The 17020-nt window shown below is 45.0% G+C and overlaps 1 protein-coding gene across 1 annotated transcript in view; it reads right to left on the bottom strand.

Moving 5' to 3' along the window:
• hibch (3-hydroxyisobutyryl-CoA hydrolase) overlaps positions 1–17020 on the bottom strand; it is a 51337-nt gene that overhangs the window by 9282 nt on the left and 25035 nt on the right. The window contains exons 8-10 of the mRNA XM_041844069.2: positions 6977–7122; positions 6441–6527; positions 1936–1994 (exon numbers count right to left, since the gene is read on the bottom strand). Coding sequence (XP_041700003.1) covers positions 1936–1994; positions 6441–6527; positions 6977–7122 — 292 coding nt within the window. The remainder of the gene's footprint in view (positions 1–1935; positions 1995–6440; positions 6528–6976; positions 7123–17020) is intronic.

Below are 17020 nucleotides of genomic sequence, written 5' to 3'. Positions count from 1 at the left end.
ATAGAATTTTGTTGTAGCCCTAGACAAACTCACCTGATTCAACTCGTTGAGGGATTGATGATTAGTTGACAAGTTGAATCAGTTTGTCCAGGGCTACAACTAAAATGTGTGCTGTTGGGGGTACTCGAGGACTGGAGTTGGGAAACACTGACCTGGTGTATGTCGGCACCGAAATGTGTTGGGGTCAATCATTTCATTATGTGCAAAATGTTTAAAGCAATGAAACTACTCACTGAAAAAACGATTTTAATAAAATACACACGTTTTTGGCACGAGACCAATGTTATAATACCTAGTGTGAAGGTGGGATTGACATCCACCAAGTCCTTAATTGTTTACATTTAAACATCAAATCAATCATCCACTTAGAGACATTAGAAGGAGTATGTGTGTCAATGAAACACCAAACAGCCGTGGACAAGTGTCAAAAATAGCCCACATTACACAACAGCATTTTATAACAAACACATACGGTAGACAGGGCCAGTGTACTCATTGATGATAAGAGGGCATATAAATAGTGACTAGGGGCGATCTCTCTCTCTCTGTGCTGCAGGCCCCAACTGTGTTAGCAGTGCACCAATCAATTATGTATATAAACCCTGGATTAGTGATGCTATGTATTGGCCAATGAGAGGCTTTGAAGCCACTGGTCGGCCATATTGGCACTCCTCAGAAGAAGCAGTCCTCCATAGGAACAGTATTTCTATTAAAATGTTTCAAGGACAAAATTACATGTATTTAAGTATTTTTTGTTGAGGTGGAGCCAGTAACATTAGTACTTTAAAAAACATTATGCTTTAAGAAAATGTTATATACATTTTTTCATTTTATATTTTGTTGTTTAGCTCACATAATATAATTTAAAAGTATGCATTAAAGGGTCTGTAATAGAATACATTTGGCAACAATTTTTTGACATTAATAAATGCATTTCTCTAGCTTCCAAAATATTTTTACAACGGTGGGGGAGTGTCAAGATGGAGGCGCTGTGGCTTCAAAACAGCACCCCCTGTTAGTCATCTAGTGTATATTTAAATCATTGGCACCAATGCTAAATGTTACAGAACCCTTTGTTGTGCAGTGTGCTTCAATTATGTTCCTGGGAACGCACATGGTGTGCTGGCTTTTGTTGCAGCCCAGTACTAAAACATCTGACACCAGGGCTGAAATAAAAGCCTGCACACCCTGTGGGTACCTATAACCATACTTGAAGAACAGTGCCTTCAGGCTACCACAGGGCAACTAACAGAGAGAAGCCTTTAATGCTAATAACAGTTGGCCCACTATGACTTAGGCTTATGTACTGCTACAAGGGCTGTGGTTACGCCACGGTCCAATGTCCTCTAGGCCAGAAAGGCTGTGCCTCTGTCACGCATGGACACATATTATAATCACAGAGAAAAGTCATCAGTGCTAAGAAAATGTTCTGTAGCTGTTTGGTATGGGAGGGAATTCAACCTGCCTTGCCAGTGTGTTATTACAATAAATCTGGCTATGCTCTGTAACGGGGCCATGCTCTCGAAGAGCTGGGTTTCATCTCGGGGTGAGCACACACGCAGAGGTGCATAAGCCAGCGGTAAAACAAGGACAGCGTTGGCAGGAATCATTAATCAGTTTAAGGGTGAAGAGACTAGAGATGTCACACTGGTTTTTAATACAATCTGTTCCTGGAGTCTGCTCACAAAGGTTTACAAAGGGACTTTGGTCTCCAATATACTGTATTATAGATAGCAGCTTAAAAAAAAATACTAAGCTCTCCTAGCTGTATACACTTCTCTGACCCTCACCCAACTCGTTTAGAAATACATTTTGAACCAAACCTCTGTAACACTGCCTAACGTTATTGTGTGGCTCATGGCTCCATCAGTTAGACCACCTACGGTAGTTAAAAAAGAACGGAGACTGCGAGAGAATGGTATTCAGAGGACTTACTTATCAATCACGTCTATGTGCTGCTCAAGGACAAATGGCTTCTCTGCATCCAGACTGCTCTGTGGACAGAATTCATGGATACTAGTTAAACACATACGTACACTTTCCCTTGTTTTCACTTTCTTCCTCTTGGGAGTGTATTACAATGTTAAGGACTGGCAATGCAGACAGTGTTGGCATTTCCAATTATTTCCATTTCAGGAAATCTCAGGCCAGTTGGCACAACACTACACCCCACATATTGTTGTGTTCAACTCCACTGGTTTACTGCAGGTCCCAGTTTATATTACCCCTGTATAAACCCACATAGGGGGCTATAAAAACCCTATCCCTGAACACACCAAACCAAGGCACAGACCAACTGCATGTGAACACACACACACACACACACACACACAGTATATCCTTCATAGATATGACTGTAACAACCCCATTAGTATGAAGCAGAACATTTACACAAAACGGAAAAAAGCAATCAAATCAAATTTATTGGTCGCGAAATGCTTGTGTGCCTAGCTCCAAAAGTGCAGTAAAATCTAACAATACACACAAATCTAAAGAAGTAAAAGGGTGAGCAATGTCGGAGTCACGGAGTGAGTGAGTGAGTATGTATACAGTATATATGATGGGATGTATAGACATTATGGACGGTATATGGATAGAATATGTAGTACACTGCTCAAAAAAATAAAGGGAACACTTAAACAACACAATGTAACTCCAAGTCAATCACACTTCTGTGAAATCAAACTGTCCACTTAGGAAGCAACACTAATTGACAAATTTCACATGCTGTTGTGCAAATGGAATAGACAACAGGTGGAAATTATAGGCAATTAGCAAGACACCCCCAATAAAGGAGTGGTTCTGCAGGTGGTGACCACAGACCATTTCTCAGTTCCTATGCTTCCTGGCTGATGTTTTGGTCACTTTTGAATGCTGGCGGTGCTTTCACTCTAGTGGTAGCATGAGACAGAGTCTACAACCCACACAAGTGGCTCAGGTATTGCAGCTCATCCAGGATGGCACATCAATGTGAGCTGTGGCAAGAAGGTTTGCTGTGTCTGTCAGCGTAGTGTCCAGAGCATGGAGGCGCTACCAGGAGACAGGCCAGTACATCAGGAGACGTGGAGGAGGCCGTAGGAGGGCAACAACCCAGCAGCAGGACCGCTACCTCCGCCTTTGTGCAAGGAGGAGCAGGAGGAGCACTGCCAGAGCCCTGCAAAATGACCTCCAGCAGGCCACAAATGTGCATGTGTCTGCTCAACCAGAAACAGACTCCATGAGTGTGGTATGAGGGCCCGACGTCCACAGGTGGGGGTTGTGCTTACAGCCCAACACCGTGCAGGACGTTTGGCATTTGCCAGAGAACACCAAGATTGGCAAATTCGCCACTGGCGCCCTGTGCTCTTCACAGATGAAAGCAGGTTCACACTGAGCACATGTGACAGACGTGACAGAGTCTGGAGACGCCCGTGGAGAACGCTCTGCTGCCTGTAACATCCTCCAGCATGACCGGTTTGGCGGTGGGTCAGTCATGGTGTGGGGTGGCATTTCTTTGGGGGGCCGCACAGCCCTCCATGTGCTCGCCAGAGGTAGCCTGACTGCCATTAGGTACCGAGATGAGATCCTCAGGCCCCTTGTGAGACCATATGCTGGTGCGGTTGGCCCTGGGTTCCTCCTAATGCAAGACAATGCTAGACCTCATGTGGCTGGAGTGTGTCAGCAGTTCCTGCAAGAGGAAGGCATTGATGCTATGGACTGGCCCGCCCGTTCCCCAGACCTGAATCCAATTGAGCACATCTGGGACATCATGTCTCGCTCCATCCACCAACGCCACATTGCACCACAGACTGTCCAGGAGTTGGCGGATGCTTTAGTCCAGGTCTGGGAGGCCACCTCATCAGGAGCATGCCCAGGCATTGTAGGGAGGTCATACAGGCACGTGGAGGCCACACACACTACTGAGCCTCATTTTGACTTGTTTTAAGGACATTACATCAATGTTGGATCAGCCTGTAGTGTGGTTTTCCACTTTAATTTTGAGTGTGACTCCAAATCCAGACCTCCATGGGTTGATAAATTTGATTTCCATTGATAATTTTTGTGTGATTTTGTTGTCAGCACATTCAACTATGTAAAGAAAAAAGTATTTAATAAGATTATTTCATTCATTCAGATCTAGGATGTGTTATTTTAGTGTTCCCTTTATTTTTTTGAGCAGTGTATATCTGAAGAATACATAGGATAGAATAGTATATGTACAGCAATAGTTAAATAGGATAGGCCATGACTAGAATACAGTATATACATATGAAGTGGGTAAAACAGTATGGAAACCTTATTAAAGTGACCACTGTTCCATGTCTATGTACATAGGCAGCAGCCTCTAAGGTGCAGGGTTAGGGTTAGTAACCGGGTGGTAGCCGGCTAGTGACAGTGACTAAAGTTCAGGGCAGGGTACTGGGCGGAAGCCGGCTAGCGCTGACTATTTAACAGTCTGATAGCCTTGAGATAGAAGCAGTTTTTCAGTCTCTCTGTCCCAGCTTTGATGCACCTGTACAGACCTCGCCTGGATGGTAGCGGGGTGAACAGGCCGTGGCTCGGGTGGCTGAGGTCCTTGATGATCTTTTAGGCCTTCCTGTGACACCGGGTGCTGTAGATGTCCTGGAGGGCAGGCAGTGTGCCCCCAGCGATGCGTTGGGCAGACCGCACAACCCCGTCTGGAGCCAAGCCCAGCTACGAGGTTGCAGACGGTGCAGTTGCCCCTTCCTCACCACACTGTCTGTGTGGGTGGACCATTTCAGATTGTCAGTGATGTGTACGCAGAGGAACTTGAAGTTTTCATCTTGTCCACTGCGGCCCCGTTGATGTGGATGGGGGCGTGCTCTCTCTGCTGTCTCCTGAAGACCACGATCAGCTCCTTCGTTTTGTTGACGTTGAGGGAGAGGTTATTTTCCCGGCACCACTCCGCCAGGGCCCTCACCTCCTCCCTGTAGACTGTCTCGTTGTTGTTAGTAATCAGGCCTACCACTGTTGTGTCGTCTGCAAACTTGATGATTGAGTTGGCGACGTGTGTGGCCCCCCATCATGGGTGAACAGGGAGTACAGGAGGGGGCTGAGCACGCACCTTTGTGGGGCCCCAGTGTTGAGAATCAGCGAAGTGGAGGTGTTGTTGCCTACCTTCACCTCCTGGCGACGGCCCGTCAGGAAGTACAGGACCCAGTTGCACAGGGCGGGGTTCAGACCCAGGGCCCCAAGCTTAATGATGAGCTTGGAGGGTACTATGGTGTTGAAGGCTGAGCTGTAGTCTATGAACAGCATTCTTACATAAGTATTCCTCTTGTCCAGATGGGATAGGGCAGTGTGCAGTGTGATGGTGATTGCGTCATCCGTGGATCTATTGGGGCGGTATGCAAATTGCAGTGGGTCTAGGGTGTCGGGTAAGGTGGAGGTGATATGATCCTTAACTAGCCTCTCAAAGCACTTCATGATGACAGAAGTGAGTGCTACGGGGCGATAGTCATTTAGCTCAGTTACCTTCGCTTTCTTGGGTTCAGGAACAATGGTGTACATCTTGAAGCAAGTGGGGACAGCAGACTGGGATAGGGAGAGATTGAATATGTCCATAAACACTCCAGCCAGCTGGTCTGCGCATGCTCCGTGGACGTGGCTAGGGATGTCGTCTGGGCTGGGAGCCTTGTGAGGGTTAACACGCTTAAAATGTCTTACTCACGTCTGCCAGGGAGAACAAGAGCTCACAGTCCTTGGAAGCAGTGATGGCCCGCGTCGGTGGCACTGTGTTTTTTCCTCGAAGCGGGCGAAGAAGGTGTTTAGCTTGTACGGTAGCAAGACATTGGTGTCCGCGACGTGGCTGGTTTTCCCTTTGTAATCCATGAATATCTGGAGTCCCTGCCACATACGTCTCGTGTCTGAGCCGTTGAATTGCGACCTCACTGTCTCTGTACTGACGTTTTGCCTGTTTGATTGCCTTATGCACGGCATAACTGGACTGTTTGTACTCAACCGTATTCCCAGTCACCTTGCCGTGGTTAAATGCGGTCGTTCGCGCTTTCTGTTTTGCGCGAATGCAAAACAACATCTCCTATACACTTCCTGATAAACTCAATCACTGTGTCAGTGTATACATCAATGTTATTCTCAGAGGCAACCCGGAACATATCCCAGTCCAGGTGATCAAAACAATCTTGAAGCATGGATTCCGTTTGGTCAGACCAGCGTTGAACAGACCTTACCACGGGTACTTCCTGTTTGAGTTTCTGCCTTTAGGAAGGGAGGAGCAGAATGGAGGTGTGATCTGATTGTAGCCGTCCCGGAAGGGAGAGTAGAAATGGTCGAGGGTTTTTGATGTGCGAGTATCGCAGGCAATGTGTTGGTGAAACTTTGGTAGTGTTTTCCTCAGATTTGCTTTATTATAGTCCCAGCTACAATAAATGCAGGATAAACAATATACTACAAAGTTGCTTAGGAGCCAGGCAACCTACCCGTTTCTGATAGGAGTCCAACACTCTGGAGACTTCTTCAATGGAGGGAGTTTTCAGGTCTACCAGCTCCTTCTCAAGAGCTGCAATCTTGGGAGAAAGAGGGAGGAGAATTACCTATCTTGATCTTGACCACACCACAAGACTTTACTTTGACTCATGATTCAAGACTTTCACCTCTCCAAAATGGAACCCTCTCAGGACAAGATCATTTTCCCAGTGGGGGCTACAGCTATTTGTATTACACACAGGTAAAATGTTGTTTCTGTAGTCAGGAAATCTGACCCCTGCTGCTCTCCTGCCAAATAACTGCATCCTTTCAAGGTTGTAGTCCTGCATGAACTCTAGTCCCTACTGTTAATAGCCTCACACCAACACTGTCATGGCAGCTATAAAAAGGAGCAGCCATTTTGTGCCAGGAGTTTGTTGGCACCTGCAGACGTTGGCCATGGACCCACTGACTCAGCACCCGGCTCCCCACTGGAGCCCTGACCTCCCGCCCGCCCTCCTTCCAGCCCCAGCCCTTAGCCCAGCAGTACCTTTTGAGACTCCACAAAGTGACTGGCAACTCCTGCTCTCTGGACATCGCGTCCTTTGAGGCGGAATCCCGTCAGGGCCAGGAAGAGACCCAGCTGGCCCTGTAGCCTTGGCAGGAAATAACCACCGCCCACATCAGGGAACAGTCCTGGCAAATCAAGACAAATCAAGTCATGGTGCTGTAAATCAGATAAAAAACAACAAAAGGAGTGAAACATATCTAGTTGGGAGAGTGGTTGAGCAACACATATTTCAGTCAATTATTGATTAGCTAATTAACCCAGGACAAATAGCAGGTGCAAATATGTAAAAACAAAAACAAAACAAAAACATAATATTTGTTGCGATAAAAAATTTAATGTCATTAGTACACAACGTTGGAAGAGCTATCCCAATTTCTGGTAAATATAAAAAGTTGAAAGGGCAGTGTGGAACCTGCCAATCTAGTCACAGATCCTACACCAACAAGTGACAAAGGGCCATTGATTTCCTTCTCAGCGAGGTCCTGGGTTGTTGCTGTGAGGCCCAGAAAGACAACCGCCCAGTAATGAAAACACAAGCAGACAAACCTCCCTTGATACAGATGGTGTCTACTAGAGTGTCTCTCAGATGAGCAACTACAATACATAGACAGGCACCTGAAATCAAGGTGCTGCTAGTTGGCCACCAGAAGATGGGCGCCGAGTGGCGCAGTGGTCTAAGGCACTGCATCGCAGTGCTAGCTGTGCCACTAGAGATCCTGGTTCGAATCCAGGCTCTGTCGTAGCCGGCCGCGACCGGGAGACCCATGGGGCGGCGCACAATTCGTCCAGGGTAGGGGAGGGAATGGCCGGCAGGGATGTAGCTCAGTTGGTAGAGCATGGCATTTGCAACGCCAGGGTTGTGGGTTCGATGCCAGTATGAAAAAATATATATATATATTTAAAAAAAAATTATGCACTCACTAACTGTAAGTCACTCTGGATAAGAGCGTCTGCTAAAATGTAAAATGTAAGAAGATTACTAAGAGACTCAAACAGGCCCTTTTATTAGACAGCTTTCCAGAAATCTCCAATGGAGGCTCAATTGTGGTGAAGGGTAAAAATCACTTTTATCCTTCATTTAGGAAACATTTCAAGGATGTCTCAAATTGTTAAGGACTTGAGTATTCCTGCCTTAAATTATGCAACGTGGCAATCGTATTGGACAGTGGAGGATATGTAAAGAGAGCTTGGTTTCTCCATGGCATGACGACACTAGTGGGAGAGGGAGAAAGAGCAGGGTCAGGGATTAGAATCTCTGACCTGATTCTGGGCTGAAAATGTAATATCATAAATGCCAGATTATAAATCCTGTTGGAGGGTTAAAGACAAACACAATCTCTTAATCCTATGGTGGAGGGGGTTAAGGTACTGGCGGTGGATGATGGGGGAGGGATGTCCAAGTGAAATCCCAGATGGACAGCACATGCAGTGTTAAGAGAGCTCAATTGAGCTGGGCGAGTGTAGACCCATGTTAAAAATGGTCAAAATGGAGAAAGACTGTTCCATTGTAATTTCAAACAAAATCACTGTGATTCATTTGTGCTTCTCTTAATTTCTGGTCAACGTGCAGAAAGACTAGTGAGACTACTTGCACTACACCCACTCAGCATGAAGCATTCAAAGAAGCATTAGTGGACATTGGATCTGAACTTTTCTATTGAAAGTCTCACAGATTGTGGAAGAAATTAAGGACGAAATGCTTCATGATCTGAATATGTCCACTTGCAAGACCAGCTTCGTCATTTCGTCAAATCCCGATCACACTTAAACCATGTTTGAAAGAGACTTTCTTTGTGGGTTCCGATTTTCATGACTTGGACTCGACCATTGGTGACTTGGACTCGCCAAGACCCTAGGCTACTAAAATGTTCCCCCTGTGTAATTGCCTCTGCATAGTGGCATAGAGCAGCAGAGTAAATGCAATGATATGCATGCAATGCTTTTATTATAAAGGTGATTTTTTCTTGTCATGTGTTCCGGTACCTCAGAGCTCCCCAGGTCACCCCCATCTCACGCTCACTTTTTGTTCCGGCACCTCCAGATTTACAAATTAAGCACTGGACTTGGGACTTGACTCGAAATCCAAGTTTAGTGACTTGAAGACAACACTACTAGAAAGTAATAGAAACTACTTGGATGTAAACTGAGCAAAGTTATAAATGCAACATGTAAAATGTTGGTGCCATGTTTCATGAGCTGAAATAAAAGATCCCAGAAATTTTCCATAAGTACAAAAAGCTTATTTCTCTCAAATGTTGTGCACAAATTTGTTTACATCCCTGTAAGTAAGCATTTCTCCTTTGCCAAGATAATCCATCCACCTGACAGGTGTAGCATATCAAGAAGCTGATTAAACAGCATGATCATTACACAGGTGTGCTGGGAGCGTGCAATTGGCATGCGGACTGCAGGAATGTCCACCAGAGCGGTTGCAGGAGAATTGAATGTTAATTTCTCTACCACAAGCCGCCTCAAACATTATTTTAGAGAACTTGGCAGTACGTCCATCCGGCTTCACAACCGCAGACTATGTGTATGGTGTCGTGTGGGCGAGCGATTTGCTGATGGCAACGTTGTGGACAGAGTGCCCCATGGTGGTGGTGGTGGGGTTATGGTACGCGCAGGCGTAAGCTACGGACAATGAACACAATTGCATTTTATTGATGGCAATTTGAAAGCACAAAAATACCATGACGAGATCCTGAGGCCCATTGTGAGGCCCATTTTTTAAAAGTATCTGTGACCAACAGATGCATATCTGTATTCCCAGTCTTTGACAAGATGTTCAGTCAGTGAATCAGGTCATCTCCATGGTAACCAGAGACTCTTTCTGCCATACATGCCTTCAACCTTTTGTAAAACCCCTTAAGCAAAGACACTTCAGTATGAAGATAGGCAGAAAAAAGCTTCTCCAATAGAAATCCCCAATCACCCTTCTAGGTGATGTCATGGCGACATTGGCTCGCTAAACTCATGCGCAGAAACACGTCATCGGGTCTAACGGTCATCTCACGCTGAACTGCACATGTGCAGGCCGTCAAATCAAAGGCACTCAAATCAAAGTTGTTGGTCAAAAATGAAAAGGTGTCAAGTTTGTCACTTTCACGAGGTTGGAGAAATAACACGTTCATCTACTTAAGACATTGTCTCAAATCTAGGTTGTGCCTTTAGATTTCGAGAAAATGAACAGCTAAAGGAAAACATTTTTGCTTATCTTATTGATTTCTTAAACCACAAACCCAGGCCTGGTCTGCTTGGTCTGCTTCGCAAGCGTCCTGGAAGTCTCGCGATGTTGTGTCTCTGGGTTTAGAAACTATGTGCCTTTACCTAAGGAAAACGTTTGAGGGGTTCTATGCAATGCCCTTAAACAATTCCCTTAGGTAAAGGGAAATTATTCATTAAGGGAAATCCCTAAGGAAAACACTTAAGATGTTTTATGCAACTGGGCCACGTTCTTAAAGTTCCGTTCACTATGACATCAAAGAAACTTCTAAGAGGATGGAAGCAGTGTTGGCGTACCATTGGCGTTAGCATTCAAATGCAAGAGAAAGTGTCGAAAAAAAACTGAATTGAGTTCTGAGAATTTAAGCTGTAGCTTTAAGCTTTGGCCACTGTAGAGGTAGAGGCTGAAGTGAAGAGAAGTGCATTGCAGCTTGTGGCTCGGGGCCAGAGAAGTGTGACCAAGCAACAGGGTAGAAAGCCAGGCAGCCCAAAAGAGGATTAGTCCCTCAGTTCTAGATAAAGTCTAACGCCGCCCGAGAAGCTGTCTCTGCTAATAGCTGGTCTGTACTGTCCAGGCACACACACACACACACACACACACACACACACAGGTCTCAGTTCGTGCAATTTAATGATTATCCTGATTATGTTATTTTTCCTCTACTGTCTTGCCAGTCTCGGGGCACATGCCATGTGTTCAAAAACAACAATATCTGTAGTGTTTTTCTTCTATGAAAAACATGAGGCATTACTTCAGTGGTAGCCTATCCGGAAAACAATGAGACCCTTGGAAACATTACTTTAGAATTCAGAGTCGTAACTGACAATGACTGCTCTATCTCTAAGAAAAAGATAGATGAATTGATCGACCTTGACACGCACGCACGCGCACACACACAGAGAGAGAGAAAGAGAGCAAAGAACTTCCAGAGAAGGTCACGTCTCCAGTTGGAGACAGCCTCTCTGCAGTGAAGGACACCACACAGCTCAGGTGGAGCACAGTCAGGAAAGTAATTATTGAGACAGCTCAACCAGTACACGGACATGTCCTTTTGTGTGTGTATATGTGTGTGTGCGCGAGAGAGAGACTGTTAACTTAGTGTTTGTGTGAGAGACAGGGACAGAGAGGGAGAAAGAGAGAGACTAAAATTGAAGTCGGAAGTTTATATACACTTAGGTTGGAGTCATTAAAACTCGTTTTTCAACCACTCCACACATTTCTTGTTAACAAACTATCGTTTTGGCAAGTCGGTTAGGACATCCACTTTGTGCATGACAAGTAATTTTTCCAACAATTGTTTACAGACAGATTATTTCACTTATAATTCACTGTATCACAATTCCAGTGGGTCAGAAGTTTACATACACTATGTTGACTGTGCCTTCAAACAGCTTGGAAAACTCCAGAAAATGATTTCATGGCTTTAGAAGCTTCTGATAGGCTAATTGACATCATTTGAGTCAATTGGAGGTGTACCTGTGGGTGTATTTCAAGGCCTACCTTCAAACTCAGTGCCTCTTTGCTTGACATCCTGGGAAAATCAAAAGAAATAAGCCAAGAACTCAGAATTTTTTTTGGGACCTCCACAAGTCTGGTTCATCCTTCGGAGCAATTTCCAAACGCCTGAAGGTACCACCTTCATCTGTACAAACAATAGTACGCAAGTATAAACACCATGGGACCACGCAGCCGTCATTCCGCTCAGGAAGGAGACGCGTTCTGTCTCCTAGAGATGAACGTACTTTGGTGCGAAAAGTGGAAATCAATCCCAGAACAACAGCAAAGGACCTTGTGAAGATGCTGGAGGAAACAGGTACAAAGGTATCTATATCCACAGTAAAACAAGTCCTATATCAATATAACCTGAAAGGCTGTTAAGCAAGGAAGAAGCCACTGCTCCAAAACCGCCATTAAAAAGCCAGACTACGGTTTGCAACTGCACATGGGGACAAAAGATCGTACTTTTTGGAGAAATGTCCTCTGGTCTGATGAAACAAAAATAGAACTGTTTGGCCATAATGACCATCGTTATGTTTGGAGGAAAAAGGGGGTTACTTGCAAGCAGAAGAACACCATCCGAACCGTAAGCAACAGGGGTAGCAGCATCATGCTGTGGGGGTGCTTTGCTGCAAGAGGGACTGGTGCACTTCACAAAATAGATGGCATCATGAGGAAGGAAAATGATGTGGATATATTGAAGCAACATCTCAAGACATCAGTCAGGAAGTTAAAGCTTGGTCGCAAACGGGTCTTCCAAATATACAATGACCCCAAGCATACTTCCAAAGTTGTGGCAAAATGGCTTAAGGACAACAAAGTCAAGGTATTGGAGTGGCCATCACAAAGCCCTGACCTCAATCCTATAGAAAATGTGTGGGCAGAACTGAAAAGGCGTGTGCGAGCAAGGAGGCCTACAAACCTGACTCAGTTACACCAGCTCTGTCAGGAGGAATGGGCCAAAATTCACCAAACTTATTGTGGGAAGCTTGTGGAAGGCTACCCGAAACGTTTGACCCAAGTTAAACAATTTAAAGACAATGCTACCAAATACTAATTGAGTGTATGTTAACTTCTGACCCACTGGGAATGTGATTAAATAAAAGCTGGCCATGCTTTCCACAGGGCTACCCCTACCCCGGCCACCAGCTCTGCACCCTCCGCTGCAACTTGCCCATGCCCCGTCCCAGCTTCTCCTTCACACAAATTCAGACAGCTGATGTTCTGAAAGAGCTGAAAAATCTGGACCCCTACAAATCAGCTGGGCTAGACAATCTTGGACCCTTTCTTTCTAAAATTAGCCGCCGATATTGTCGCAACCCCTATTAATAGCCTGTTCAACCTCTCTTTCGTATCATCTGAGATCCCCAGAGATTGGAAAGCTGCCGCGGTCATCCCCCTCGTCAAAGAGGGTGACACTCTAGACCAAAACTGGTACAGACCTATATCCATCCTGGTCCTCTGTAGCTCAGCTGGTAGAGCGCTGTAACGCCAAGTAGTCGGCCCCAATAGCGCTGTAAGTTGCAATTATATTATTTTATTCTCCCTGCCTTTCGAAAGTATTTGAAAGCCAAGTTAACAAACAGATCACAGACCATTTCGAATCCCACCGTACCTTCTCCGCTATGCAATCTGGTTTCTAAGGTCCTAAGCGATATAATAACCGCGATCGATAAAAGACAGTACTGTGCAGCCGTCTTCATCGACCTGGCCAAGGCTTTTGACACTGTCAATCACCGCATTCTTATTGGCAGACTAAATAGCCTTGGTTTCTCAAATGACTGCCTCACCTGGTTCACCAACTACTTCTCAGATAGAGTTCAACGTGTCAAATCGGAGGACCTGTTGTCTGGACCTCTGGCAGTCTCTGTGGGGGTGCCACAGGGTTCAATTCTTCGGCCGACTCTATTCTCTGTGTATATCGATGATGTCGCTTTTGCTGCTGGTGACTCTCAGATCCACCTCTACGCAGACGACATCATTTTGTATACATCTGGCCCGTCACTGGACACTGTGTTAACAAACCTCCAAACGAGCTTCAATGCCATACAACACTCCTTCCGTGGCCTCCAACTGCTCTTAAAACGCTAGTAAAACTAAATTCATGCTCTTCAATCGAACGCTGCTTGCACCCGCCCGCCCGACTAGAATCACTACTCTCGGCGAGTCTGACTTAGAATAAGAATACTACAAATACATAGGTGTCTGGTTAGACTGTAAACTCTCCTTCCAGACTCACATTAAGCATCTCCAATCCAAAGTTACATCTAGAATCGGCTTCCCATTTCGCAACAAAGCCTCCTTCACTCAAGCTGCTAAACATGCCCTCGTAAAACTGACTATCCTACCGATCCTTGACTTCGACGATGTCATTTACAAAATAGCTTCCAACACTCTACTCAGCAAGTTGGATGTAGTCTATCACAGTGCCATCCGTTTTGTCACCAAAGCCCCATATAGTACCCACCATTGTGACCTGTACGCTCTCGTTGGCTGGCCCTCACTACATATTCGTCGCCAAACCCACTGGCTCCAGGTCATCTATAAATCACATCTAGGCAAATCCCCGCCTTATCTTAGATCATTGATCACCATAGCAACACCCACCCGTAGTATGCGTTCCAGCAGGTATACAGTGAGGGAAAAAAGTATTTGATCCCCTGCTGATTTTGTACGTTTGCCCACTGACAAAGAAATTATCAGTCTATCGTTTTAATGGTAGGTTTATTTGAACAGTGAGAGACAGAATAACAACAACAAAATCCAGAAAAACGCATGTCAAAAACGTTATAAATTGATTTGCATTTTAATGAGGGAAATAAGTATTTGACCCCCTCTCAATCAGAAAGATTTCTGGCTCCCATGTGTCTTTTATACAGGTAACGAGCTGAGATTAGGAGCACACTCTTAAAGGTAGTGCTCCTAATCTCAGCTTGTTACCTGTATAAAAGAATCCTGTCCACAGAAGCAATCAATCAATCAGATTCCAAACTCTCCACCATGGCCAAGACCAAAGAGCTCTCCAAGGATGTCAGGGACAAGATTGTAGACCTACACAAGGCTGGAATGGGCTACAAGACCATCGCCAAGCAGCTTGGTGAGAAGGTGACAACAGTTGGTGCGAATATTCGCAAATGGAAGAAACACAAAATAACTGTCAATCTCCCTCGGCCTGGGGCTCCATGCAAGATCTCACCTCGTGGAGTTGCAATGATCATGAGAACGGTGAGGAATCAGCCCAGAACTACACGGGAGGATCTTATCATTGATCTCAAGGCAGCTGGGACCATAGTCACCAAGAAAACAATTGGTAACACACTATGCCGTGAAGGACTGAAATCCTGCAGCGCCCGCAAGGTCCCCCTGCTCAAGAAAGCACATATACAGGCCCATCTGAAGTTTGCCAATGAACATCTGAATGATTCAGAGGAGAACTGGGTGAAAGTGTTGTGGTCAGATGAGACCAAAATGGAGCTCTTTGGCATCAACTCAACTCGCCGTGTTTGGAGGAGGAGGAATGCTGCTTATGACCCCAAGAACACCATCCCCACCGTCAAACATGGAGGTGGAAACATTATGCTTTGGGGGTGTTTTTCTGCTAAGGGGACAGGACAACTTCACCGCATCAAAGGGATGATGGACGGGGCCATGTACTGTCAAATCTTGGGTGAGAACCTCCTTCCCTCAGCCAGGGCATTGAAAATGGGTCGTGGATGGGTATTCCAGCATGACAATGACCCAAAACACACGGCCAAGGCAACAAAGGAGTGGCTCAAGAAGAGCACATTAAGGTCCTGGAGTGGCCTAGCCAGTCTCCAGACCTTAATCCCATAGAAAATCTGTGGAGGGAGCTGAAGGTTCGAGTTGCCAAACGTCAGCCTCGAAACCTTAATGACTTTGAGAAGATATGCAAAGAGGAGTGGAACAAAATCCATCCTGAGATGTGTGCAAACCTGGTGGCCAACTACAAGAAACGTCCGACCTCTGTGATTGCCAACAATGGTTTTGCCACCAAGTACTAAGTCATGTTTTGCAGAGGGGTCAAATACTTATTTCCCTCATTAAAATGCAAATCAATTCATAACATTTTTGACATGCGTTTTTCTGGTTTTTGTTGTTATTCTGTCTCTCACTGTTCAAATAAACCTACCATTAAAATTATAGACTGATCATGTCTTTGTCAGTGGGCAAACGTACAAAATCAGCAGGGGATCAAATACTTTTTTCCCTCACTGTATGTCACTGGTCACCCCCAAAGCCAACACCTCCTTTGGCCGCCATTCCTTCCAGTTCTCTACTGCAAATGACTGGAACGAACTGCAAAAATCTCTGAGGCTGGAGACACTTATCTCCCTCACTAACTTTAAGCATCAGTTGTCAGAGCAGCTTACCGATCACTGCACCTGTACACAGCCCATCTGTAATTAGCCCACCCAACTATCTCATCCCCATATTGTTATTTATTTTGCTAATTTGCACCCCAGTATCTCTATTTGCACATCTTCTGCACATCTATCACTCCAGTGTTAATACTAAATTGTAATTATTTTGCACTATGGTCTATTTATTGCCTTACCTCCATAACTTACTACATTTGCACACACTGTATATAGATTTTCTATTGTGTTATTGACTGTACGTTTTGTTTATCCCATATGTAACTCTGTGTTGTTGTTGTTTTTATCGCACTGCTTTGCTTTATCTTGGCCAGGTCGCAGTCGTAAATGAGAACTTGTTCTCAACTGGCTTACCTGGTTAAATAAAGGTGAGAAAAAAAAAGATTTTATTTTATTTTTATTCTCTCTACTATTATTCTGACCTTTCACATTCTTAAAATAAAGTGGTGATCCTAACTGACCTAAGACAGGGAATTTGTACTAGGATTAAATGTCAGGAATTGTGAAAAACTGAGTTAACTGTATTTGGCTAAGGTGTATGTAAACTTCCGACTTCAACTGTATATGTGCGTCCCAGGATGTGTATTTGTATGCAAATAAAGAGGGTGTGTGTGTGTGTGTGTAGTAGGGTTGGGCGATGTCAACCTTTGTCCTCCGCTAAAACGACAGTTGGGCTATAGAATGAAATCGAATGCAACTGGACGAATTGACAAAAGATAACGTTGTTGAAAGCCTGGGCAGAGGCTAAGTGCAGGCAATGGCAAATATTTTCTAATATTCCTTTCTGGTGGAGCAGTGACTGATGAGTAACGGACTGTCTTACCATAGTGAGCTAGATTATAGGCCTTCTAATCTCTCGTGGACTGATTCTCATGGACAGATGAAACGTTGAGAATCTGTCAAGGC

Source organism: Coregonus clupeaformis, chromosome 23 (genome assembly GCF_020615455.1).
Source record: "Coregonus clupeaformis isolate EN_2021a chromosome 23, ASM2061545v1, whole genome shotgun sequence".
Classification (NCBI taxonomy): domain Eukaryota; kingdom Metazoa; phylum Chordata; class Actinopteri; order Salmoniformes; family Salmonidae; genus Coregonus; species Coregonus clupeaformis.
The sequence above is the reverse complement of the archived record's forward strand: the minus strand, read 5'-3'. Positions and strand labels throughout refer to the sequence as shown.